Genomic DNA, 26188 nt, shown 5'->3' with positions numbered 1-26188 from the left:
TAATCTGAACATATTTTCCCATGCTGGGGTAGTATCGTCCACATCCGTATCTTCAAATTAACAACAATTAAACTTTAATTGGCCAAGTGGTATTGTCACTGGACTAGAAACCCAGGGTAATGCTCTGGGAACCCAGGTTCGAATCCCACCATGGCAGATGGTGAAATTTGAATTCAATAAAACTAAAATTGGAATTATAAATCTAATGATTGGCCATGCTAAATTCTCCCTCAGTGTACCCGAACAGGCGCCAGAGTGTGGCGACTAGGGGATTTTCAGAGTAACTTCATTGCAGTGTTAATGTAAACCTGCTTGTGATACTAATAAATAAACTTTAAAACTTTTAATGATGACCGTGAAACCAATGTCAATTGTTGTAGAACGCTAATGTCCTTTAGGGAAGGAAATCTGCCATCCTTACCTGGTCTGTCCTACATGTGACTCCAGAGCCACAGCAATGTGGTTGAGGGCAATAGGGATGGGCAATAAATGTTCGACCAGCCAGTGTCACCCACATCCTGTAAAATAATCTTTAAAATGAACCTAAGTAGCCTCCATGGATTAAAGCTTCGATATTCTACTCCATAATGTGCTTCCTAACATTTACACTGATCGTTATGAGTAGGCTAGCAATCAATTTTACATTTATCTGCTATGCTTGTGTCCTATTTATTTAGCTTTCCAACCCAAAGAACGCCCAAGATCAGCAATAATCCTTCAAGATGACAATGTATTGAATGCTCCTAATAGGAAAATGCCTCTCTATCGATCACTCTCCAAGAGCATGTCAATAGCCAATATTGCAGGGTAAGTTTGGTTATTTGTATAGTGTTAAAGTGCTGAATGATTCGTGCAACAGATTTGTTTTAATGAACTGGAAGCAACAACAGCGTGCGCTTGTCTGGCGTGTTTGATGTAGCAAAGTATCCAAAAAGGAAATGGCAGAATTCCAAAATGCTACAGGGATTGACTTGACAATCATCCGCATCCTTCTGGGGTAGAGAATTCCAAAGATTTACAATTCTAGGGTAATAAAAATGTTTCCCAATTTTTCAAAAGAGGCCGCACCAATCCTCTAGTGTGAATGTAAAAAATCCTTTAGTAATCACAGAATCCCTAAAGTGCAGAAGAAGCCATTCGGCCCATTGTGTCTGTACCGACTCTCTCGGAGTATCTTACCCAAGCCATCTCGCCCGCCCTGTCCCTGTAACCCCACACATTTACCATGGCTAATCCCATCTAACCTGCACATCTTCGGATACTAAAGGCCAATTTAACACGGCCGATCCACCTAACCTGCGCACCTTTATTCAGAAGAGCAGGGGAGTTCTTCCCTGTTTCCTGGCCGGTATTTACCCATTCATTGACATCACCAAGAAAACGATGATCTGGTCTTTATTGCATTGTTGTTTGTGGGAGCTTGCTGTGTGCAGATTCTCTGCTGCATTTCATACATTAAGGTAGTGACTTCGGAAGTATTTAATTGGATGTAAAATTCTTTTGGGACTCCTGAGGTTGTGCAAGGTGCTATACAAATGTAAAACATTTCTTTCTCATCCTAGTCCGAAATGGCCAGACCTTATCCTGAGGCACTGACTCATAACTCTAGGCTCTCAAATCAGGGAAATGACCTCTCAACCCCTGCCTTGTCGGGCCATCGAAGAATTTTGTGCATTTTAATGAGACTCCCAGAGGTTATAGGTCCATTCCTTTCAGTCTTTCCTCATAAGACATCCCAGGAATCAGTCTAGCGAACCTTTGCTGAACCCTCTCTAAAGCACGTATATTCTTTAGCAAGAAGACCAAAATTGTACATCGTGCAAAGTGCAAACTTGCCTGTTTTGAACCAAGAAGCCAAGCTGTTCTACACTCCACGTTGATGATGCACAATGTATTTTTATTTAAATGATGACTGAGGGAGTGCCCGAATAGAGGCCTGTAAGATTATCAAATGTTTTGATCGTGAATACAGAAAGACACTTGTGCAGAAAGGACGCTTGTGGGGAAGAGCAGAACTAAAGGCCACCAAACTAAAGGCGCCATGGTGGCACAGTGGTTAGCACTGCTGCCTCACAGCACCAGTGATCAGGGTTCAATTCCGACCTCGGGTTATTGTCTGTGTGGAGTCTTCCCGGGTCTGAGTGGGTTTCCTCTGGGTGCTCCGGTTTCCTCCCACAGACCAAAGATGTGCGGGTTACGTTGATTGGTCATGCTAAATTGCCCCTTAGTGTTAGGGGGATGAGCTAGGGTAAATGTGTGGGGTTATGGGAATAGGGCCTGGGTGGGATTGTGGTTGGTACGGACTTTATGGGCCGAATGGCCTCCTTCTGTAGTGTAGGGATTCTATGATTCTATTCTATAATTCAATATAAGATCATAGAATCTCTACAGTGCAGAAGAGGCCATTCAGCCAATCAAATCTGCACTGACTTGCTGGCAGAACATCTTACCCAGGCCCTCTACCCTGCCCTATCTCCGTAACTCCACACATTTCCCATGGCTAATCCTTCTAGCCTACACATCTTGGGACACTAAGGGTCAATTTAGCATGGCCAGTCCACCTAACCTGCACATCTTTGGAGTGCAGGAGGAAACCGGAGCACCCGGAGGAAACCCACGCAGACACGGGGAGAACATGCAAACTCCACACAGTGACCCAAGCCAGGAATCGAACCAGGGTCCCTGGTGCAATGAGGCAGCAGTGCAAACCATTGTGCCACCATGCTGCCCTAATCTGTATGGTTCAGATGGCAAGCACTACTTCTACCCATGAAGCAATCAGAAGATCCAGCAAAGCATTGTTTTCACTAAACTCTTTTTATACTTTAATACTCTTGCAGTTTAGCTTGTTTCCCTTTTACTTGAGTTGAATTTGTTTTGTTTGTCTTGTGCAGACCCGCGATTGATGAAACCTCCTTTGCCTCTTGGCGTGTTTTATCTCAGTCAACGGACTCTCTGAACCACATAAAACAAGTGACAGAGTCGATGGAGTCGCTGACTGATGAAGGTAAGAGTAGTGTTTAGTGTATCATTCCTCTCTTTATTTGTAAGGGCCCTGGGAAAGGTGAAAGTAAAGTGCTGATAAAACAGTGAGAGGGTGAAACAGAATTACAAAATGATGAACACCAACTGTTAACACTCAAACAATTACAGTATCTCGCCAAAGGGAAGAGGATTATTAAATTCCACTATATGTGAACCCTTGGAAACTCTGCTGTGCAAAAGATAGCTCAAAGCCTTCAAATAATCCTTTAACTCCTGTTATAATGGAGACAGTTAACACATTTCCAAAGATGTGCAGGTTAGGTGGATTGGCCATGGTAAATTGCCCCTTAGTGTCAGGGGGGGCTAGTAGGATAAATACGTGGGGTTACGGGGATAGTGGCTGGGTGGCATTGTGGCCGGTGCAGACTCAATGGGCTGAATGGCCTCCTTCTGCACTGTAGGGATTCTATTTCATAGCCTGTTCATATTCTAATGCTCACAGAGCATCATTTCAGAGGCTAAAGACACAGTCTGAGCTGGCCCAATGAGACTTAACATCATAGAACATTAAAATCTAACCATTCAGGTCAGGATCCACCTCTGAATATCTTCACTGGGTTGTGCATAATCACCACCAAGATTACATTCTGTTCCTGACAGAGTTGTGTAATAGTCTGCAAAGATCTGAGCTGAAAGAGGCTCAGTCATCAGTACAGAAAGTAACAGTTAATTTTAATACTTGCACCATGCATAATGTAAAGAGTAATTGAATCAACTACCATTACTGCCTATATTAAAGGGAAAGTCGCCATAGTTCCAGATGACTATAGATTGCTCTCCCCTTTGAGGGGGAGAGCTGTGTGGTGGTGATTTAGCCTGAGGATCACAACACCTTAGGCAAGGGGCAAGGTTGAGAAGACCTTCATGAGTACCCTCAGCTGGTATGGGAATTGAATCCACATTGCTCTACATTGCTGTCCTGCCAACTGAGCAAAACTGACCCCCACTGCCAATATTAATAGGAGGTCTAGTGGCCTACTTCTGGGCCACAAGCTCTTGGTGAAAGTCCACCGCCAGGATTTGTTGGCCATGGAAGGAGCGCTAATGATGCAGTTCAACAAGCTGATAATCTGCTTGGGAATCCTTCCACCACATCACCCAACCATCCCCAGTGGAAAAAATGGTACGCCTCTGAAGATGCACTAAGGGAAGCAACCTATATTCAAAACATATCTACTTTATTCCTATTGACCCCCCCGCAACAGTAGGATAGTATGACAATAAATCGATGGTTTGAAAGTTGATTTACACTTAGCATGAAATAACACTTGGTCTAGGGTGCATTTAAAGAACAGAATAATGTACATTTTCCTTGAGGAGCTCAGGTGCCTTCAGCTGCATAAAATGGCAATTACAATGTGCCCCGGTTGTACCTGAGACATGAGTTATTGCAGTGGCCATCAAAATACGATGCCTCAATCTTGGAGGTAGCTGTCAGTCGAGTGTGTGTGAATGTGGTGATGTGTAGTTCCAGTAAGTGCTGAGACATAGATGTTTATTGGTAGACTCTGCATTTGTACTCCACATTCCCACAGGTACAGACGTCATGGATGGGCAGCTGATGGGAGAATTTGAGTCGGACGCTAAGGAGTTGGAAGCAGACTCCTGGAGTCTGGTGGTGGACAACAACTTTGTGTGCCAGCAGAAGAAGGATGCGATTAAGCGGCAGGATGTCATCTATGGTAAAAGTTAACACTATTCCCATTTTAAATGGGGTCGCTTTGACATTTAAAGTGTTTACAGGTACACAAAGAGGCCATGAAGCCCTATTAGTCTTGTCCCTTTTGTAATATGAACTCCACCAACCAACATTCTTACTTTCTTAGAATCCTACAGTGTAGAAGGAGGCCATTCGGCCCATCGAGTCTGCACCGACCACAATCCCACCGAGGCCCTATCCCCATAACCCCATGCATTTTCCCCAGCTAGTCCCTCTGACAGTAAGGGGCAATTTAGCATGGCCAATCCACCTAACCTGCACATCTTTGGACTGTGGGAGGAAACCGGAGCACCTGGCAGAAACCCATGTAGAAAGGGGGAGAACGTGCAAGCTCCACACAGACAGTGACCCAAGCCGGGAATCGAACCCAGGTCCCTGGCGCTGTGAGGCAGCGGTGCTAACCACTGTGCCACCGTGCTGCCCATACTACATCCATAGAATCCCTACAGTACGGTAGGAAGCTATTTGCCCATCGAGTCTGCACCAACTCAAAAAGAGGATCTCACCCAGGCACTGCCCCCTGTTCTATCCACATATCCCTACGCATCTACCATGGCAAATCCACTTAACTATACATCTTTGGACTGTGGGGGGAAACAGGAGCACCCAAAGGAAATCCACAGACAGTCACCCAAGGCCGAATTGAACCTGGGTCCCTGAAGCTGTGAGGCAGCAGTGCTAACCACTGTGCCACCATGGTGTCCCAATCTGGTCACCAGAAATATATCTGGATGTTCCAATGTCCTTGCTGCATCTCTATTACCTCATGGTTGTGAAAGTTCACCGAGCTCCCTTTTTGTTCCTTTCACTTGATGAGTTGTTTTCACTTCATATCACTGAATCATAAGTAAAGGGACAAGGCTCAGCGTACAGGGCGGTCCAGAGGTTAGAGAGAGTGAGAAGGTGAGGTAAATAGAGAGGTGGGAGCGAGTTGGGAAAACAGAGACATTCCACTCTTGGGAGGTTGAGGCAGAGGGCAGTGTGTTTTTTTAAAAAACTCAATATAGTGAGAATGGAGAGTGGAGAAAGTGTGTGCATTTGGAGTTGGAAAGAACAAAAGGGAAGGCGTGACCACTAAATACTTAGACCTTAAAAGCTGCAGCAGGGAAGAGGGAAATGGAGAATCGATATAAAATAGTGGGTGGCACAGTGGTTGGCACTGCTGCCTCACAGCACCAGGGACCCGGGTTCAATTCCAGCCTCGGGTGACTGTCTATGTGGAGTTTGCATGTTCTCCCCGTGTCTGCGTGGGTTTCCTCCAGGTGCTCCGGTTTCTTCCCACAGTCCAAAGATGTGCGGGTTAGGTTGATTGGCCATGCCAAATTGACCCTAGTGTCAGTGGGATTAGCAGGGTAAATGTGTGGGGTTATGGGAATAGGGTCTGGGTGGCATTGTGGTTGGTGCAGACTCGATGGGCTGACTGGCCTCTTTCTGCATTGAAGGGATTCTATGATCTTAATAATATGCAAATACCAGTGTGTGTAAGGAACAGTGTTAGTGTCCAGGTATTAGTGCAGAGCCCTGTGTGTACTTAGCACCCAATTAATCTGAGATTTTGCTTCCACAGAATTGATGCAAACAGAAATGCACCATCTTCGAACCCTGAAGATCATGTCTGAAATCTACAGCAAAGGGATGACAAAGGAGCTGCAGTTTGAAACCTCAACAGTGGAACGTATCTTTCCCTGTCTGGAAGATCTGATCGACATTCACACACAGTTCCTCAACCGGATTCTAGAAAAGAAGAAAGAATCCTTGGCAGCAAACAGTGACCGGAACTTCTTTATCAAAAAGATCGGTGATATCTTGATGAATCAGGTAAGAAGGGTTCGTTGAGCTATGGTGTCGTTAACTTCTTAAAAATATTAAAACTGGATCTGAAGTGTGCAAATTGTATCAACTGGGCCACCTGCAGGGATAGTGGTGGGGAATGGGACTGCCTGGATTGCTGTACGGAGTCCACATAAACTCAATGCGTCAATTGCCGCCCACCAAACCACCCCCCCCCCCCCTCCCCCCCAGATATATATTGATCTGACTCTGACCTGCAACCTTTAGTTTTTCTGTGTAAGTTTTATGAGTCTGTAGACTTTGACAGGACTATCATGGTCAAGATGAATGGCAGAGCAGGCTTGAAGGGCTGAATGGTCTACTCTTGCTTCCAGTTTCTATGTTCTTAGTACTGCTATTGTTGTATTTTTGGTGCATAAACCCTCAGCATCTGAACACCAAGCCAGACAATGGCACAGAGTTTTAAAACTTTATATGTGATTCACAAATGTGCAGCCCATCAAGACAAAAGCATGACCACCTTTCGAACAAGATGTTCCATAGAATCATAGAATCCCTGCAGCGCAGAAGAAGGCCATTTGGCCCATCGATTCTGCACCGCCAACAATCCCACCCAGGCCCTATCTCTGCAACACCACGTATTTACCTTGCATTAAGGGGCAGTTGAGCATGACCAATCAACCTAACCCGCACATCTTTGGATTATGGGAGGAAACCGGAGCACCTGGAGGAAACCCACGCAGACACCCGAGGCTGGAATTGAATCCGGGTCCCTGGCGCTGTGAGGCAGCAGTGCTAGCCACTGTGCCACCAGGCAAAGGTTATGGCGCACCCCTCATAATCTTAAATACCTCAGTGATTTTTTAATTATTCCAAGAGATCCTTGAGGCCACAATAAACATCCCCTTTCCCGCCCACGACAGCTCCTTAAGGCCTTACCTGTAATGGTTGCAGTCTTGCTGTCTTTCACGTGTAATGTGATGTTTTATTTGGCAGTTCTCTGGGCCAAGTGCCGAGCGCATGAAGAAGACCTACGGGAAATTCTGCGGGCAGCACAACGATGCGGTGAATTTTTGCAAGGAGCTCTTGGCACGAGAGAAGAAGTTCCAGGCCTTTGTCAGGGTGAGTTGTTGGTTCCACTCAGCCAGCGGCCTGCCCGTTGACTGCAAAGCTGATGTATTTGAAATCTGCTAAGTCTTATGTATCTTAAAATATTTTATTTTGTATTTCCAGAAAAAAATGAGTAGTTCCATAGTTCGGAGATTAGGAATCCAGGAATGTATATTACTGGTTACTCAAAGGATTACCAAGTATCCAGTGATCGTCCAGAGGATAATACAGCACACCAAAGGTAAACAGCCAGAATAGTCCAATCCCTGTCCTATCGGGACTGTTGATTCATTCTAAGTGTCTCCAATGTCTGTCTTTCCCAGTAATAAGAGCATCACAGGCGCAGGAACAGGTGTAGGTCATTCAGTCTATCTAACCTGTTCAGCAAGCTGCCATTTAGGATTAAGAAAGGAAAAAATCAACCATGGAATCTTGGAATAGAATCCCTACAGTGCAGAAGAGGCCATTTGGCCCCTTGAATCTGCACCAACTCGCCAACAAAGCATCTTACCCAGGCCCTAACTCCTGCCCTATCCCCGTACCCCACAAGGAGTGGGAGTGGTTGAACTGAATCTAAGGGGAAGCCAGACAAGCATATGAGGGGGGAAGGGAACAGAGGGTCACGATGGTAGATTTAGACAAGAAAAGCCAGGAGAAGGCTCGGGTGGAGCATGAATGCTGGCACGGACACGTTGGGCCTGTTTTTGTGTGGTATATCTGATATAATAGCTCAGCCGGATCCAATGTTATTATTCTTCTCTGCCCAGAAAATGATGATGATCATGCTGACCTCATAAAAGCACTGGCAATGATAAAAGAGGTGATTGCAGCAGTGGATAACAAAGTCAGTGAATATGAAAAGAAAACCAGGCTGCAGGAGATCCACAGCAGAACGGAGACCAAAGCCATCATGAGGTTGAAGAGCGGCCAGATGTTTGCGAAGGAAGACTTGATGAGGAGAAAGCTGGTACATGATGGCCTCGTCACGTTAAAGACTTCAGCAGGAAGACTAAAAGGTACAGTCTTTGCACTATTTGATTGGTGAAGTGAGGGTGACACCACTAAGGGCTGTTGGTTGGGTTACGGTAGAGGTCCACTATCTATGGCAGTGAGACTCAGTAACACTACATCTAATATTTCCCCCCCACACGCTAACCTGCAACCATGGGAGTAAATGAAGAGTGAGTTGTCCCCTGGTGCTAATGACTAGGAGAATACATCAGCATTGCAAGTTGGGCACCTCTGTAATTCTTATTTAACTCCCCTTGTAGCAATTTCCAGTTGGTCCACCTTGTCATATTTTTATGATGATATGATGGCAGCAATCACTCATAAGAGATTGTTTAAACACTTTGCAGCTTCATTTATTTAAATTAGACACAGGACAACAGATGCACACGGATAGAAAGCATGAAGACAGCCGCAGAGCTGTATGTGCTGTGTTCTGCTCCAGGCCAAAGTGAGACTGACTGAATCACATGACACATTTCCCTTCTCGTGATGGTATTCTGCTATTCTTTAAAGGCATATTAAGTCACACCTCGACCTAGTTTTTTTTTAAAAAGTTTATTTATTAGTGTCACAAGTAGGCTTACACCGCAATGAGGTTACTGTGAAAATCCCCTAGTCGCCACACTCCAGCGCCTGTTTGGGTACACTGTGGGAGAATTTAGCATAGTCAATGCACCTAACTAGCACGTCTTTCAAACTGTGGGAGGAAACCGGAACACCTAGCGGAAACCCATGCAGACACGGGGAGAATGTGCAGTGGGTTCGCACAGTGTCCCACTTTGCACAGTGTCCCAAGCCGGGAATTGAACCCGGGTCCCAGGTGCCGTGAGGCAGCAGTGCTACCCACTGTGCCACCGTGCCGCCCTATTAATCCCAACTTTGAGTGTTAACCTTGATATATTTCTAAATTTATTCACCCTGATTTATTTAAGCTGCCAGAACTCAATTAGTCCCTTTCTGAATCTCATCATAGCTGCTTCTGGCCCAACCTTGCTTCTGGGCTCTCCCATGTGTTTTTAATGGAAGTAAATGTTCCCAGCTGTTTCTATTTACCAGCAAGCGTCACAATCATCACTAATTAAACTCCAGCAGTGTCACTGCAGATACTTTGGGTCCCCCAAATCCTAGTGTTTGACAATCGCTGCTTGACAATCCTTGAGCCTGGGTAAATGCAGTGTGTGCCTCTGAGTGCTGGTATTCCATTTTAGTCAAATGGAAATTGTACATGTGTGGGTTGGGGTGAATGATATGTTTCGCTCTTTGCCAGTCTAGCAGGAAAATAGTGGGCACAATGGAACACAAACTTTTTGTGTTTCCCTCTCCCTCACCACCCTATGCCTACCCCCCCCCCCCCACCCCCCCTCCCAAAGGTTTGATCATCCTGCTTTAACATGAAAGATGAGCGACTGTCAAAGGAAGATTAACCTGCAGCAACTCATCCAACTCAGTTTAGGCTCATTTACTGTGGTCACGACGTTTTGTGCCTCAACCTTAGTGGTAGTTATTGTCGGTGAAGATGCAATGGGCCGAAGGGCCTTTTCCGTGCTGCATGACTCTGTGACTATAACTGCCGACATCTAAAATGTTTACTCTTGCTTTGCAGAAGTCCAGGCCGTGTTGCTTTCAGATGTGCTGGTGTTTCTTCAAGAGAAGGATCAGAAGTATACGTTTGCTACACTGGTGAGTTTGAATTCCTCGGAGATTTGATCACTTCTAGATATTACTTCGTCCAGTTAATAGCACACTTGCTCATGTAACATTCTGCACAACACCCCGCCAACTTAGTGCTAATGGTTGCGTCTCCACTATGATATTGATTCCAATTCAGGTCAAGTAAGGAAAAACTGATAAAAATTCAGGTCGGGACCGCTCTAATTTAGACAATTGAATTGGGAATCTCCTGCTTGCATTTTTAGATGGCGATGCATTTGAATTCCACGCAGGAGCTGGGCTAATGCAGTACCGAGAGAGTGCTGCATTGTTCCTTCAAAGCAGCCTAAGAATGGGAATGGCCGTCCATCCATCCCTCAAGCTTGTTCCGCCATTTAGTGGTTGATTCCAATGAAGCGTTAGTCCTCTCAGCTGTCTGGGTGGATATTGGAAGCTGCAGCAGGAAGTCAGCAGGGTTGGTTGTAAAAAGAGATGAAATCACCAATGGACTTCCTGATCTGAGCTAATTCAAAATAAGTAAAGTGTTGAGAAGTCTGGGAATGGATCTAACCCTGCCTATGACATCAAAAGGATGTGTCTCTTGTTTCATTCAAGGTGTTTCTCACTGTTGGCACTTAGTTCCCTCCTCTGGAGAGCAACCGTTATGGGTGTATGTTTGCACTTGAGTAAGGACGGCATTGTGGCACAGTGGTTAGCACTGCTGCCTCACAGCACCTGGGACCTGGGTTTGATTCCAGGCTTGGGTGACTGTCTGTATCGAGTTTGCACGTTCTCCCCATGTCTCCATGTGTTTCCACCGGGTGCTCCGGTTTCCTCCCATTTCCTCCCACAGACCAAAGATGTGCAGGTTGGGTTGATTGGCCATGATGAACGTGCGGGGTAACGGGGATAGGGTAGAGGGAGATGGCCTGAGTAAGGCACTCTGTCAGAGAGTCGGTGCAGCCTCGATGGGCTGAATAGCCTCCTTCTGCACTGTGGGGATTCTATGATCTTACTGCTGCGTCTGCCAGTTGCTTGGAGGAGTTGAGGAAATGTAAGGCTTACACTCATTCAGCTTCTTGCATCCAGAACCCTCCAGCAAGCAGTCGCTATTGTTGCCTTGGGAAACATAGTGGCTGATTTGTACACAGCAAGATCTCACAAGCAAGAATTTTGTTTCCAGTCATAAAAGAAGAGAACAAGAAAGCTTTGTGAATCTTGACTCAGTAATCCTTGATTATTTTTCCCATCCTCGGCAAACTCTGATGTGATCATATTTTGAACTCTCTGGAATTGGCATTCATCCAGTCAGAGAGCTCTGACGAGAGACAGCGTCCTGCTCCACATTTGTAATGAGATGTTGTAATTGCAGGAAATAAGCTGAACTTTCAAACCATTACTTGTTTTATTTTGGAGTGGGAAATTCCCCTATTGCGACTGTCTCAGAGTAGCAAGTGTCATGAGCATATATACGTGGGCACTGGGACAAGCCGAGAATAGATTAGATATTTATTATACCCCAGTCACAGAAGTTGCAGACATGCACAGTCGAAGCTATTGTCTGAAGTGAGGTACAGCAGGAGATGTTTCCCATGGAGCTGCACTGGAGCAAGGAGAGGATAGAAGGGGAATCTTGGACAATGAGCTTTGGAATTCTTTCCCTCCACTTCACTTTCCTCCTTTAAGAAACTCTTTCAAACCTTTCTCATTGACCAAGTTTTTGGCCATCTGGATCTCATTTTGTGACTAAGTCTCACACTTTGCTTTGCAATGCTCCTGTTAAACCCCCTGGTCATTGAATCATATTGGAGAAATATATAAATGTATGTCATATGGAGTCATAGAATCCCTACGGTGCAGAAAGAGGTCATTCGGCCCATCAGGCCTGCAGCAACAACAATCCCACCCAGATCCTGTCCCCGTAACCCCACTTATTTACTCTGCTAATCTCCCTGACACTAAGGGGCAATTTAGAATGGCCAGTCCAGTTAACTTAGAAACATAGAAACCCTACAGTGCAGAAGGAGGCCATTCGGCCCATCGAGTCTGCACCGACCACAATCCCACCCAGGCCCTACCCCCACATATTTTACCTGCTAATCCCTCTAACCTATGCATCTCAGGACTCTAAGGGACAATTTTTAACCTGGCCAATCAACCTAACCTGCACATCTTTGGACTTGCACGCTTTTGGGCCGTGGGAGGAAACCGGAGCACCCGGAGGAAACAGCAGACAGGGGAGAATGTGTAAACTCCACCCAGACAGTCACTCAAGGCCGGAATTGAAGTCCGGTCCCTGGCACTGTGAGGCCACTAGGCTGCCCTGAAAGTCGTCGTATCCTGGAGGCAAGTGCCACACATCTTTGTCCACAAACAGTGACTAAGACTATTTGACATGGGGCAGAGGAATGATGTTGGTCACAGTTAGACTTCCTGTCTGCCACATGTTTTAACACACAAACCTTTCAGTCTCTGAGCAGCTCTTATGTGTATGAGATTCAAAATGACATCACTGCCTTACAGTCATCGCAATTAGAAAATGCTGATGTGAACTTTGTGGCTTCTTTGACACTTACTTAGCCCACCAGTTTTAGACTTTGAGTCATCAGCAGGATGACTATTTATATGTTATTGCCCTGCCTCAATCCATCCCAATTCATAGGCTTTTCAACTGCTGAAGACATCAGATTTGACAGATGAGTTGAAATGAGCAGCTCCAAGGAGGATTCAGTGACAGATTGCCAACTTACTCCACTCCAACTGCATTGTACATCCTGTTTGGCACTGCTCATTTTGTGAAAGCGGTTGGGAATGATCTCCTCTGTTTCTGCTCCGAGATCACCCATTGGCAGTGGTGGTAAAGCAGCTGGGCATGAGGTTACTCGATGGCTAATCCTTTGACCACGAGAAATCTCTTGACTCCTGCCATCACTCGTGATGGTATTCCCGCAACCTTTCTTCTCGCTGCAGATGCTGTTGGATTTCTACACAGTAGCTATGGAACAGCAAACCTGGTGGATGTGCTGCAAGGGTCCTCACTCCTCCCTCCCAACTGTTGTGCCAATGCCACTTACACCCATTCTACTTCAAGAAGTCCTTGAAATGCTTCCTTCGCACAACATGGGAACACTGCAACGTTTGAACTCTCTGTACAGGATATGTTTCAGCGGTTTGTCATTAATCCAAACACAATGCCCTTCCCAGCACAGCCGGGGTTTCATTGGCATTCTCACAAAGCATCTGGTTTTCCATCACCTCAGTATCGGGTTGCTGCCCTTTCACACGCTTTCTGGCACTGAATCTTGCTCACACTGTTCACGAACTCGTAGCACACCCATCCCTGGCACCATGTATTACTGTCCCATCCGTCAACACCAATTCTTCATTTTCATGTCATTTCCTCCCTTACATTTTAGTCATATTTTATTCCGACTTCTTTCTCTGAACCTGTCAACTAGAGTCAACAAATCCCAACGTACAACTGACTGGGACACCAGCTGTCATTTTTTCAGCTGCTCATCAGCGATATCTCTCATCCCCCTCACCCCACCTTCCTTCCCCTTGCCCCACCTCTCCCTCACCCCACCTCTCCCCTCCCTCACCCACCCCCGCTTCCCCCTCTCTCATTCCCACTCCCCCATTGCGCTCTCGCTCTGCTCCAGACGGAATGTTATTCTTGGTTCCAGGCCCATTAAGCCAGGTCATCTTTGCATTCTTAGGTGAAGAGGTTACTCCCTTTTTTTTTCTCTCAACCTATTTATGCCTATTTTTGAATGTTTGTTTAGGACCAGAAGTCTACCGTGGTGCCCCTGCAGAAGCTTATCGTACGCGAGATAGCACACGAGGAAAAGGGGTTATTCCTCATCAGTGCTGCAGCCCAGGTGCCAGAGATGTATGAGGTACACACCAGCTCCAAAGAGGAGAGGACCAATTGGATGCAAATCATTCAGCAAACTGCAAGCACAATGTAAGTGGCTTTTGTGTCGGCATGTGAGTAATACCAAGGATGGCGTGAAATAAACAGCTGAACACCACCTTGCCATTCACCGCAGATTAATACTTCAAACATCTTTCTTATTTTGGCAACTTTTCAAAGAGAAACCAAATCCCAACAACCTTCCCTGGTATCTGTTGGAGTTAGTAGAATTTATACATAAGGTTGACAAGTCAAGGAGAAGAATATGAAGCCCAAGTTAGGGAGGAGGTTCTTGGAATTGTGTTTGGGTAGCTCAAATTTCCCCTGTACCTTTTCTGATCCATGATCACCAGTTATTCTTCTCTTATCGGTCATTCACCTGATGAAGAACATTCTTTAGCAGCATTTAGAGACAAAACAAGGGGTTAGACACTTACATTGTTCATTCTTGGTTCCAAAGGACTGATTTTTCCAAATAGAGCTTTGGCCACAGAAAACACCCATTAGGAATTCACTCGAGTGCTGCTCTCAGTTTTTTGTCAGTGATGGATAGGGAGCTCATCAACATTGCCCAGCTTATGTAGCTGATAAACAAGGCTTCTTGGCAAAAGGCTGCGGTTAACAAGCTATCAGCCAAAGTAACCCTCATCAGCAAACAGGATTCTGCCCCATCACCTCTGCCACTTGGCAGGTGGATTCATCTTTTACTGGTAAGAAATGTCTGACAATGCCCAAACCTTCAAAAGAATCCCAACAAGAAAAGGGTGGGGCTTATCACCAAGGAAGTTTAGAAAAAAAGCAAAATACTGCGGATTTTGGAATCTGAAACAAAAGCACAAAATGCTGGAAATCTCCGCAGGTCTGACAGCATCTGTGGAGAGAGAATAGAGCCAATGTTTCAGGAGTCTGGATGTCCCTTCATCAGAGCTGAGTTTAGAAAAAGTTGGGATCATGCTCTAATTCCGCTCTATTCATTTTGGCCAGCGTATTGTGGATGTTTAGTTCACCCATAAGAACCCATTTGATTTTATGGACTTCCTACTCTCACTATTTGCCCAACCACTCGTTTAAAAGACATTAAATTTATTTCTCCATCCCCGCTGAATAAGACCCAACGGTGCTGTGAACGTCAGAAAAACACCTTTAACCTTCTGTTCTGGTTCTTCACGCAGGGGACAGGATGAAGATGAAGGAATCCCGAGCGAGTCTGAGGAAGACAGGCGGCAGCTAGAGAGCAGGGCCAAGGAGCTGAAAGGTGCGTCTGCTTTATTTAATTGGATATATAGAGAGACAGTAAACCACAACTGAAGGTTTCAGATTTGAATGATGATTAAGAATGGGGCCAGAACTTGAGTTGTTTGTGTTTGAAAATTCAGTGAGAGGCTTCAAAGTGTTTGCACTCCTGAGACACAAAACGTGGGTGGAGAGAATAATGATCTTATATTAAGAATATTTATGTCTGGTCATTTGGAGATTGTTGGAACAGGCCATTCAAAACTGGATAGTCAGTGATGCACAAGTATGGTAAAGGCAAAATATTGCAGATGCTGGAATCTGAAACAAAAACAGAAAATGCTGGAAAATCTGAGCAGGTCTGACAGCCTCTGTGGAGAGAGAATAGATGTGGAGATGCCGGCGTTGGACTGGGGTGAACACAGTAAGAGTTTTAACAACACCAGGTTAAAGTCCAACAGGTTTATTTGGTAGCAAATACCATAAGCTTTCGGAGCGCTGCTCCTTCGTCAGATGCATTTCCACTCCATCTGACGAAGGAGCAGCGCTCCGAAAGCTTATGGTATTTGCTACCAAATAAACCTGTTGGACTTTAACCTGGTGTTGTTAAAACTCTTACTGAGAGAGAATAGAACCAACCTTTCGAGTCAGGATGACCCTTCGTCAGAGCTGACGAAGGGTCATCCTGACTGGAAACGTTAGCTCTATTCTCTCTCCGCAGATGCTGTCAGACCTGCTGAGATTTTCCAGCACTTTCTGTTTTATTATGTACAAGTATGGAGAGTATTCTGCTACTTAAAGGAGGGAGTTTCAGTTTTTCTTGCCAGTATTTTTCTCCACCTCTCCATTTTGAATGCGGTAGCTTGCACATAGTGGGTGAGGGTCCAGAGCGATAGCCATGCCTCTCCAATGATTCCCGAGTGAAATTTGACAGCAAATACCCTGGAGGGAGGGAGAGCATCATAAACAACTTGTACTACCTTTGACGCAATAAAACATCTCAAGGTATTTTGCAGGAGTGATCATCAATCAATACTTGCACTAAATCAAAGCCTAAAGGATTATCGGTGTATGTTCTCCCTTTCAGAATTTGCTTGGCAGGTCATCAACAATGAGTTTGAATATTAACCTTAAGAATATGCGATGTATTCTATTACTTGAAGGGCAGACTTTGAATTTTCCTTGCCACGGTTTGGTGGCACTGAGGGGGCATGTTGGGGACACATGTCCAACATTTCAGTGGGGGATGGGGATCACTGTTTAGTGATTGGGAGCAGGAACCCGGATTGATTTTCCTGTGTCTGTCCAGCAGCCAATTGGGGTTGAATTGTTACAGGAAATGAGCAGATCACTGACAAATTTATATTTGTACCAGTTTGTCATGAATTTAATTTGAAGAAAATATAAATGAAAAGCTTGCTTGAGGAAATTTACCGATTTTTCATTAGTAGCTTTTTAACAGAGTTAAGGATGATTTAATAGAAGTTCTGTTTAAGTTGCAACCTGGTGTCAAATACAATGATTTTTTTTGGCTAGCTATTAGGAAAATAATTTTAATCAGGAACTGACAGTCTTAGTTTATAAAGTGTCACTTTCATGTTTACTTTTGCCCGTGAGAATTTTTTTTGTGGAAGTATTTTTGGGTTTTTCCCCACCCACTCTGCCTGTCGACGTCTAGAGTGAAGTTTCCACGTGAGGGGGGCAACAGCCAAGTAACCCCTCCGCAGCTGTGAATTTGGACTTGGTTGATTTGTGATCACCCGTACTGGTTTCCATTGCCCGAGGGGGACAGAGAGGAACTTTCCAGAGTTCTCTTTCTCTTGCGTCTGCTGGGAGGCTGGCAAGGGGTTTGAAATTGTCCTTACGGAATCACCAAGCAGAGAATTTCACCGACTGTTAAAGTCACAGTGCAGCAGCATTGTAAAGGCAAGGATACTAGTTCAAGAAAATTACTAAAGCAAGTCAAACCTTGGACTTTGTAATTAGAGACAGGGGGCTTGTGGAGTCGGGTGTCTCTTCCAAGAGATTGCATGGCTGCAGGTAGAGAAGGATCTTGCCGGGTGGTAGAATAGGTATAATGTTGATGTTCCCGTCATTGAGCGTGGGCCAAGACCAAAGACTGGCTGGTCCCTTGCTGTCCGTCTTTTTTGTATATTCTGTATACTTAACATTGGCTGCTTCTTGCATTGTGCCATCAAAGCCAAGATCAAGCCCCATCTTCACCAAGAACGCAAGGACAGTTTACTGGAAGAGGTACTAGAGGCAAATCGCCAGTGCCCCCTTCCTTAGCCCCAGGGCATTAATGCAAATAGTAGGACCCTTGCCACTAACCAATTAGAGTCCATTGGCTCAGCATCAAGTTAAGTTTGAACTTGGGGTTTTCAACCATCTTGCTGAATAACAGACTGGGAGGTGGACGATAGTATTTCCCTTCTCTGATCTACTGACTGTTATATTGAGTTGTTGATTTTCTCCCCACCGTCGTGTTGTTCACAAGTTTAATGGGCATTCAGTAATTCCATTTCGTTCTTTGAAACACAGAGAAGCTGCAGGAAAGAGACCAACAAATTCTTTCACTCTTGGAAGAGAAGCTGAGACTGTACAAGGAAATTGCGGAGACCAGCGGGCATGAAGAAGCTTCTCAGAGTCTGATTACCAGGTCTTTCTTCAGAGCCAACTCAGAGGATGCCCCAAAGGGAGAGTCACTGCTCAAAGATGCAATGAAAGAAGGTCAGTTCAAAACAAAACTGGAGCCAAACTGCGATCGCTCCTGTATTTCCCGGAAATGTTAATGCAACATTTTATTCAGTATTTTTATAAAAAGGGTCAAATTCTGGAACAGGTCACCAGCTGGCATGTTAGGGCAAGAAAACCAAGGGAAAACTTTGCAATGAACTTTGAGTTAAATTCATATTTGGAAAGTGGATAGAGGGCCTCTCGTCCTGAAATCACAGCCGGGAAGCCAGTGAGCGGTGTGTAAGGGTAGGCTGAATACAGTAATGGTCTTCTGTTCAAAACATAACCATGTAGCTAACTACCACTAACCCCAATCTATAGACAGAGTTGGCAGCCTGCAAGATTGAAATGGCAGAACACCAAATGAATTTAAAGGACTCTCAATAAATCATTATTAGCTCAGTCCTGCAAGTTAGCAATTCACAGTCCCTTGAGAAAAATCTTATTTTTCTGTGACTTTTTTTTAACGTACCTGACTCATGCCAAGTCATTCTGTTTACTAACCAACTTCGAAGTGGTCTTAAACCAACAAACAGTTACAAGTTATTACTGTAAATGGTGATGTGTGGCCTGTCAAGACCAAATGGGTGGAATTTCACATCCAAATGAGAAAAGCAACTGAAAATTGCCTTTACATGTGGGTGTTGCTGGCAAGGCCAACATTTATTACTCATCCCTTGTTGCCCTTGGGAAGATGGTGAACCACCCTATTGAACCACAGCGGACCACACAGTGAAGGTGGGAGAAAGGATCCCAGACGAAGGGCAAGGTTTCCCTGAATCACTCAGTGTGACAATGCCAGGGCATGGCTTCCTTTACCATGCAAACCCGCGCAGTGTAAACTCGGCGGTGAGTTCCAATGACCTGTTCACTGCTGCAATGGCTCAGATGATCAGTACACTACCCCAGTGTGGTACTGAGCTGCACCGATCACTGAGGTCCCAGGTTCAGTCCTTGGTCTGTGCTCATTGTATGATATGAGTTGGGTTGAGGCCGAGGCAGTCCTGTGGATTTAAGTGTCCCCCTCCTCTTGTGGGAATTGGTGCAGGCAGGGACAGTAATGCAAGCCTACGGAATTTTTCAGCCGTTCACACGGGATTTTCCGGTCCCACCAATGGCGCACACCTGCCATGTGTTTCACAGCGGCGAGGGGTGCATTCAATGGGAAACCTCGTTGACAACGCAGGACCAGAAGATCCAGCCGCCGACCAATGGTGGGCCACTGCGGCAAAACATATAGCGGGTTGCATGGAAAATCCCACCCTATGCTTCAGATCCCTATATGGGTATCCCTGCTGGATAGTGCATGTGTCCACTGTTAAAGAAATAAAGGTAGTTTTAAGGGATTCATGTTTGTACTGATGGACATTGGAAATAAGATATAGTTTTAAATTACTTTATTTTAATGTGTCTGTGCCTGGAAAGGTAAAACCTATAGGTATATTCATGCTGGACGTGGGGTGTTTGCATGTGTGAGGGTTGGTTAAGTTCCAATTGTGTTTCTATTGTGCTTAGAAAGAGCTACGGCATGAAGAATAAATGTGCTGTTGCTTAGTAACTGAGGCCTTGTAAGGTGAAGAAACTTTTAAGTTTTAGTTTGGCTAATTTGATTGCAGTTGAAGATAAGTATTGCGAGTGAAGGCAGCTCTCGCTCTGTTAGAAGCTGTTGGTTTAGAAAGCTAGAGAGGGACATCTGTTTCAGCTTTGCTAGAAGAAAAGCCATGCCATGGAGTAATGGTTAAGAAAACAAGGGCAGGCATTTGAAGGGCAACTAGTTGAGGAAACTGGAAAAATGAGGAGAAGTTTCAGAGAAGTCTGGAGTTAATAGAACAGAGAAATCTGGGAACCAGAACATATTGCTGTCCAATAAAGTCACAGAGTTGAAAAGCAATTGGATTGTGAGTGGCCAGAAAGATATCTGCACTAGTGACAAATTCTTTTGAGTCAGGGCACCATTCTGGAATTGTTACAACATCAACAGTTAAACAAGAGCAGGGTTAATACTTGGAAAAGCTGTCTGCAGAGCAGTAGTATAACAAGAATGGCCATTCCTTCATTGTCACTGGGTTGAAATCCTGAAACTCCTAACCTGTCCGTGCCTTCACCACACGGGGGTTGCAGTGGTTCAAGAAGGGCGCTCACCACCACCTTCTCAAAGGGAGCTAGAGATGGGCAATAAATGCTGCCCCTGCAAACAAAAGCCCGTGACCCAAGAATAAATTAAACAAAAGCCTGCGTCTTCAGTGGAAGACAGGAACAGAAAATTGATTAGCTCGTTCATTTTTCAGACATGCAGTAGCCTGTCTGGAGAGATAGGAGATCAACATCACTCAGCTTTCATCCTGCTGTCTTTCTGATACTGTTATCTGACCAGAAAGTGTAGTCGCTCTGTAAACAAACGGCTGACCATATCCTGGAAATAACCAAGCAGGAGATTTGCTTGGATTGAAATCAACCCAATCGCAAAGCACAATCTGAAGGCATGAAAATGAGCTGAGAAGATGCAGACAGTTCATGTCTAAACATTTTACTCAACCATGTCTGCGATGTTGATGTCTGTTTCTTTGCTTCGTGGTGAATTGTTTCTGCTCATGTGAGTGAGGAAGAAGAATACTTTCCAGTTTTGGCCTCCAGTACCGACCTGTTTCACACAATTCCGGTTGAGAAAGACCACTCAGCCCATCTTGGTTCATCCACCCAGAAGATCCTCATTCCCTCTCCTCCCATTCCGACTTCCCATTATTTTTTTTAAATGATCCCAGGATTTTCATCCCCACTCTACCCCTCTCCCCTGAAACTAATCCACTGAAACACAGGTGGCACAATGGTTAGCACTGCTGTCTCACAGCACCAGGGACCTGGGCTTGATTCCTGGCTCGGGTCACTTTCTGTGCGGAGTCTGCACGTTCTTCCCGTGTCTGCATGGGTTTCCTCCGGGTGCTCCGGTTTCCTTGCACAGTCTGAAAGACGTGCTGGTTTAGCATTGGCCATGCTAAAATTCTCCCTGTGTACTCGAACAGGCACCAGAGTGTGGCGACTAGGGGATTTTCACAGTAACTTCATTGCAGTGTTAATGTAAGCCTACTTGTGACACTAATAAATGAACTTTAAACTTGGGGTTCTAGAGTGAACAACTGGGGCTTGTGGATCTGCCATTGTTCGTGCTGGAAGGGTTGGGCTGGTCCTGGTTAGCTGTGACTCAGTTGGTAGCACTCGCACCTCTTGAGATACAAGGTTCCAGGTTCAATTCCCACTCCAGGAGTGGAGCAGAGACATCAAGACTGACACTCAAGTGCAGTACTGAGGGCATGTTGCATTGTTGGAGGTACAGTGATTTGGATGAGACATTAAACCGAGCTACCAGCTGCCTGCTCAGGTAGGTGTAAGCGTTATGATGGCAGTATTTCAGAGGAGGTCAGTGGAGTTATCCCTGATGTCCTGTTCAATATTTGTCCCTTAATCAAAGGAAAAAAAACACACATTATCTGATCATTACCACCTTGCTATTTGTGGGAGCTTGCTGTGCACAAATTGGCTGCCACAGTTCCTACAACGTAACAATGGCTTCATTTCAGAAGTCCCTCATTAACTATAAAATATTTTGAGATGTCTGGTGGTTGTGAAAACTGTTTTATAAATGCAAATCTTACTTTCTGAGAGTTGGTGCAGTTTCAGGGCAGGAACTCTGTGTGTATGAAATGCAAAAAAGTGTCACAATCTTGAAGTGGGTTAACTGTGAGTTCTCTTGATCTGTTAACATCCAACAGATACATCTGGTTGACAGCACTGGCATGTTCTTGTGTTCATCTTGTCTTAATTTGTTCTAAATGCCTTGCAAGTGTTGACTGAACTCTCTCTATCCAGTCGAGACTCTACACAATATCCTGTCTTTGAGCTTTGGAGGTGCTATTGGACAGCAGACAGCCAGCACATCCGAGCAGGAGGGAATCATGGGGCACATCTCCTTACCCAGGAGGGCCGAGACCTTTGGAGGCTTCGACAGCCATCAGATGAGTGCTACGAAAAGTAAGTCAGCTTTAAATCAGGGGTCTTGTTCCTTTTCAGAGCGGGTCTTATATCTACCAAAGTAGGCAAGGTGAAATGGCAATCTTGTTCTCAGATCCTTGCAATGTGCCAACTTAGGTTATCATAACCAAGGCAGTAGTTGGTATTGCTACATATAAAATCCTGATGGGACTGGATAGGCTAGATGTGGAAAGAATGTTCCCAATGTTTGGGAGGTCCACAACCAGGGGTCAAAGTCTAAGATTAAGGGGTGAGCCATTCAGGACTGAAATGAGGAAGAACTTCTTCACTCGGAGAGTTGTGAACCTGTGGAATCCTCTACCACAGAAAGCTGTTGGGACCAGTTTGTTAGATATGTTCAAGAGGGAGCTGGACGCGGCTCTTGAGGCTAAAGGGATCAGGGGGTATGGAGAGAAAGCGGGAGTGAGATATTGAAAGTGCATAATCAGCCGTGATCATATAGAATGGTGGTGCAGGCTCGAAGGGCCGAATGGCCTATTCCTACACGTATTTTCTTTGTTTCTCTGCCACGGTGTTCCCTTGCTTCGGGATGAGAGAAAATAACAGCCAGAGTTCCTGGTCATCATTGAATGATCTCTGCTAGAATGTATGAATAACGGGTGAGAAACTGGATCAGGCTCGGTGCTTACCTCCTTCGTAATTGAATTGCTGACTGATTCTCAGTGTCTGGGCCGAAGCTCTCACAATAAGAATGATTACCGCTGCAGGGAGGAAAGAGTGTTTGATTCTAGGTAGCCAGGTGGCGCAAGTTAGAATTGGAGCCCAATCCTCTCATGCTTCTGCAAGCTTTTATTGACAGAGACACACATTACAAGCACGCACCTCCAAATCCAAACCGCCACGGTTTTCAGCCCACTGCTCAGTGACTCTCAAGGTAATGCCCACCACCTGAATATAATTAAACACTCACTCTTGTTAAACTCTCGTATAATAACTATCAGAGCTATGGTGCAGAACTGTGCCATGGCACAAGTCAACACCTTCACTTAAATGGCAATAAAGCAGTCACGTTGTGTGCTGGGGTTCACCAAACACAGCACTCCAGATGTGGGATTCTCCCTCCTGGAATTTGGTATTGAGATGTTCCTCTGCGTCTCATCGCATCTCACCTTGTTGTTTTCAGACTTATTTTTTAAAAATATATTTACATTTCTTATTTTGTTAATTATTTGGTTTTACATTTGTTAGAATGAAGCATATCGCACTTCAGAGAAAACTGGCTATAAATTCTACATGAATCCTCATTCACCTCTTAAAATCTCTCTAATGTCCTGCTTCTATCATCATCAAGCCTCCAGTTGCACCCTGCACTCTCCTGCATACAATGCACCTCACACCACCACTGCCAGAAACATCCCGCACTGCGGAATTCTCTTCTCAAACTGTTTTGCTTTTGTTAACTCCCTGCCTACTTCAAAAGTCTTCCCAAAATTCAGCCTTTTTGACTGTCTTTGGTCTCTTGCCTCAGGGGGAAGCTAGACAGGAGAAGGAAATACAAAGTTATACTGATAAGGTGTGAGGACATACTCTGGCATAGACCAGTAGGAAGTCTCACAACACCAGGTTAAAGTCCAACAGGTTTATTTGGTAGCAAATACCATAAGCTTTCGGAGCGCTGCTCCTTCGTCAGATGGAGTGGAAATTTACATTTACATTTCCACTCCATCTGACGAAGGAGCAGCGCTCCGAAAGCTTATGGTATTTGCTACCAAATAAACCTGGTGGACTTTAACCTGGTGTTGTGAGACTTCTTACTGTGTTCACCCCAGTCCAATGCCGGCATCTCCACATCATAGACCAGTAGGGCCAGTTGACCAGTTCTGTGCTGCAAATTCTATGTAATTGCATTAATATTTGCTCAACATCTACAGCCCTCTCTGAAAAGCACTTTAACAAAAACAGAAAATGCTGGAGAAATCTCAGCAGGTCTGGGGAGAGAATAGAGCCGACGTTTCAAGTCCGGATGACCCTTCATCAGAGCAAAGGGAATCAGCAGAGATTTATACTATTGGGGTAGGGAGGAGTGGAATTGGACAATGGGAATGCAATTGAGGATAAAGAAGGCTGAGGAAGGTGTTAAAAGTGTCCATTAAGTAATCAGAATGTGAGAATGGCAGAACAGAGGTGCAGATTGCCTGAGGCAGTTGCACTGAAGGTTGGGGGGAGGGGGGAGGAAGGTGTGGAAAGGAGGAGAGCTGGAATGGAGAAGTGCAAAAATAGAAGTGAGAAAGAAGGTTGATAAAATGGATGAATGAGATGAAATGAAGTGGAATAAAATAAATGGGAATGGGGTGAAGGTGGAGGAGAGAGTTCATCCTCTGAAGTTGTTGAACTCAAAGTTCGGTCCAGGAGGCTGTGAAGTGCCCAATCAGAAGGTGGGGTGCTGTTCCTCCAGTTTGTGTTGGGGTTCTCTCGAACATTGTAAAAGGCCAAGGACAGACGTGTGGACAGGAGAGCAGGGTGATAGGTTGAAGTGGCAAGCGACAGGAAGGGGTCCTGGGTCCTGCTTGCGGACAGACCGAAGGTGTTCAGCAAAGCAGTCACCCAGTCTACGTTTGGTCTCCCTGATGTAGAATAGACCGCATTGGGAGCAGCGAATGCAATAGACCAGATTGAAGGAGGCGCATGTGAAAAGCTGCTTCACCTGAAAGAGGTGGTTAGGTCCTGGGACGGTGAGCAGGGAGGAGGTAAAAGGGGAGGTGTTACACCTTCTATGATTTCTATAATTGCATGGGAACGTGCCGTGGGCAAGGGATGAGGTGTTGGGTGTGATGGAGGAGTGGACCACGGTGTCCCAGAGAGAGCGGTCTCTGCGGAATGCTGATGGGGAGGGGCGGGGGGTGGGGGGTGGTAAGGGGAAGATGGGTAGTGACATCATGCTGGAGTTAGTGGAAATAGCGGAGGATGATCCTTTGAATGTGGAGACTGGTGGGGTGAAAACTGAGGACAAGGAGGGCCTTATCCTGGTTCTGGGAGGGGAGGGGAGGGGGTGAGAGCAGTGGTCTGGGTGATGGGTTGGACATGGTCAGAAAGAGTGGGTGGAAAACCCACGATTGAGGAAGAAGGAAGACATATCGGCAGCGCTACTTTGGAAAGTGGCATCATCTGAACAGATGCGGCGGAGGTGAAGGAACTGAGAGAATGGGATGGAGTTCTTACAGGACGTGGGGTTTGAAGAGCTGTAGTTAAGCACTTTAACATGTTTGTCAATGTTGAACAAGCTCTTGGAGCTAAACTGCAGCATCTTTATTTGCAGACGGAGAGAAAGATGAAGTGGAAGATGGGCAAGACCTTCGTAGAACTGAGTCAGACAGCGTTTTAAAGAAGGTAAATAATCCTCACCAAAACGTCATGCCGACAGAACTTCCTTCAAGTTTCGAGCTGCACCTTCAGCAGTACATTAAAGATGTATTGTTTTTCATTTGATTTATTATTGTCACATGTATTAATATACAGTGGAAAATATTGATTCTTGCGCGCTATACAGTCAAAACATACCGTGCATAGAGAAGGAAAGGAGAGGGTGGAGAATGTAGTGTTAGAGTCCTGATAGGGTGTAGAGAAAGATCAATTTAACAGAAGGTCGGTCCATTCAAAAGTCTGATGACAGCAGGGAAGAAGCTGTTCTTGAGTCGGCGGTTGGGCCAACATTCCTTCCTCAGCCATACCAGTCAATAACGGGTGCTAAGGCTGGACCTCTTGTGTCTGGCCACCCTACCCAGTCAAGCAGCCTTTTTTCATTGCCTGTTTAACATTTTTATTACCCTAATAAAAAGTATTCATAGAAAATTTAAATGAGCACTTTTATTTTCTCTCCCGGGTTGCTGCTGCTGTTGTCCTCGAGATTAATCTCCCATTCCTGCAGACACTAGGGCAATCCCATAGTGTTGGTAACTCTATCTGATGAATCGCTCTGTCTGTGGGATCAT

General features: G+C 45.3%; 1 protein-coding gene across 6 annotated transcripts in view; it reads left to right on the top strand.

Moving 5' to 3' along the window:
- Positions 1-26188, top strand: part of LOC144511194 (A-kinase anchor protein 13-like) — a 441197-nt gene that overhangs the window by 398634 nt on the left and 16375 nt on the right. For 4 of the 6 annotated variants that reach the window (XM_078241273.1, XM_078241272.1, XM_078241270.1 and 1 more), the window contains 13 exons: positions 678-807; positions 2895-3007; positions 4551-4727; positions 6333-6583; positions 7553-7678; positions 7790-7907; positions 8434-8682; positions 10281-10357; positions 14113-14294; positions 15416-15498; positions 18018-18206; positions 22077-22238; positions 25516-25586. In XM_078241273.1, the coding sequence (XP_078097399.1) occupies positions 678-807; positions 2895-3007; positions 4551-4727; positions 6333-6583; positions 7553-7678; positions 7790-7907; positions 8434-8682; positions 10281-10357; positions 14113-14294; positions 15416-15498; positions 18018-18206; positions 22077-22238; positions 25516-25586 (1928 nt within the window). The remainder of the gene's footprint in view (positions 1-677; positions 808-2894; positions 3008-4550; positions 4728-6332; positions 6584-7552; positions 7679-7789; positions 7908-8433; positions 8683-10280; positions 10358-14112; positions 14295-15415; positions 15499-18017; positions 18207-22076; positions 22239-25515; positions 25587-26188) is intronic. The other 2 variants (XM_078241271.1, XM_078241268.1) reach the window with 1 other exon arrangement.

The sequence above is a fragment of the Mustelus asterias genome, chromosome 24, assembly GCF_964213995.1.
Source record: "Mustelus asterias chromosome 24, sMusAst1.hap1.1, whole genome shotgun sequence".
In the NCBI taxonomy this organism is placed as follows: Eukaryota; Metazoa; Chordata; class Chondrichthyes; order Carcharhiniformes; family Triakidae; genus Mustelus; species Mustelus asterias.
The sequence above is the reverse complement of the archived record's forward strand: the minus strand, read 5'-3'. Positions and strand labels throughout refer to the sequence as shown.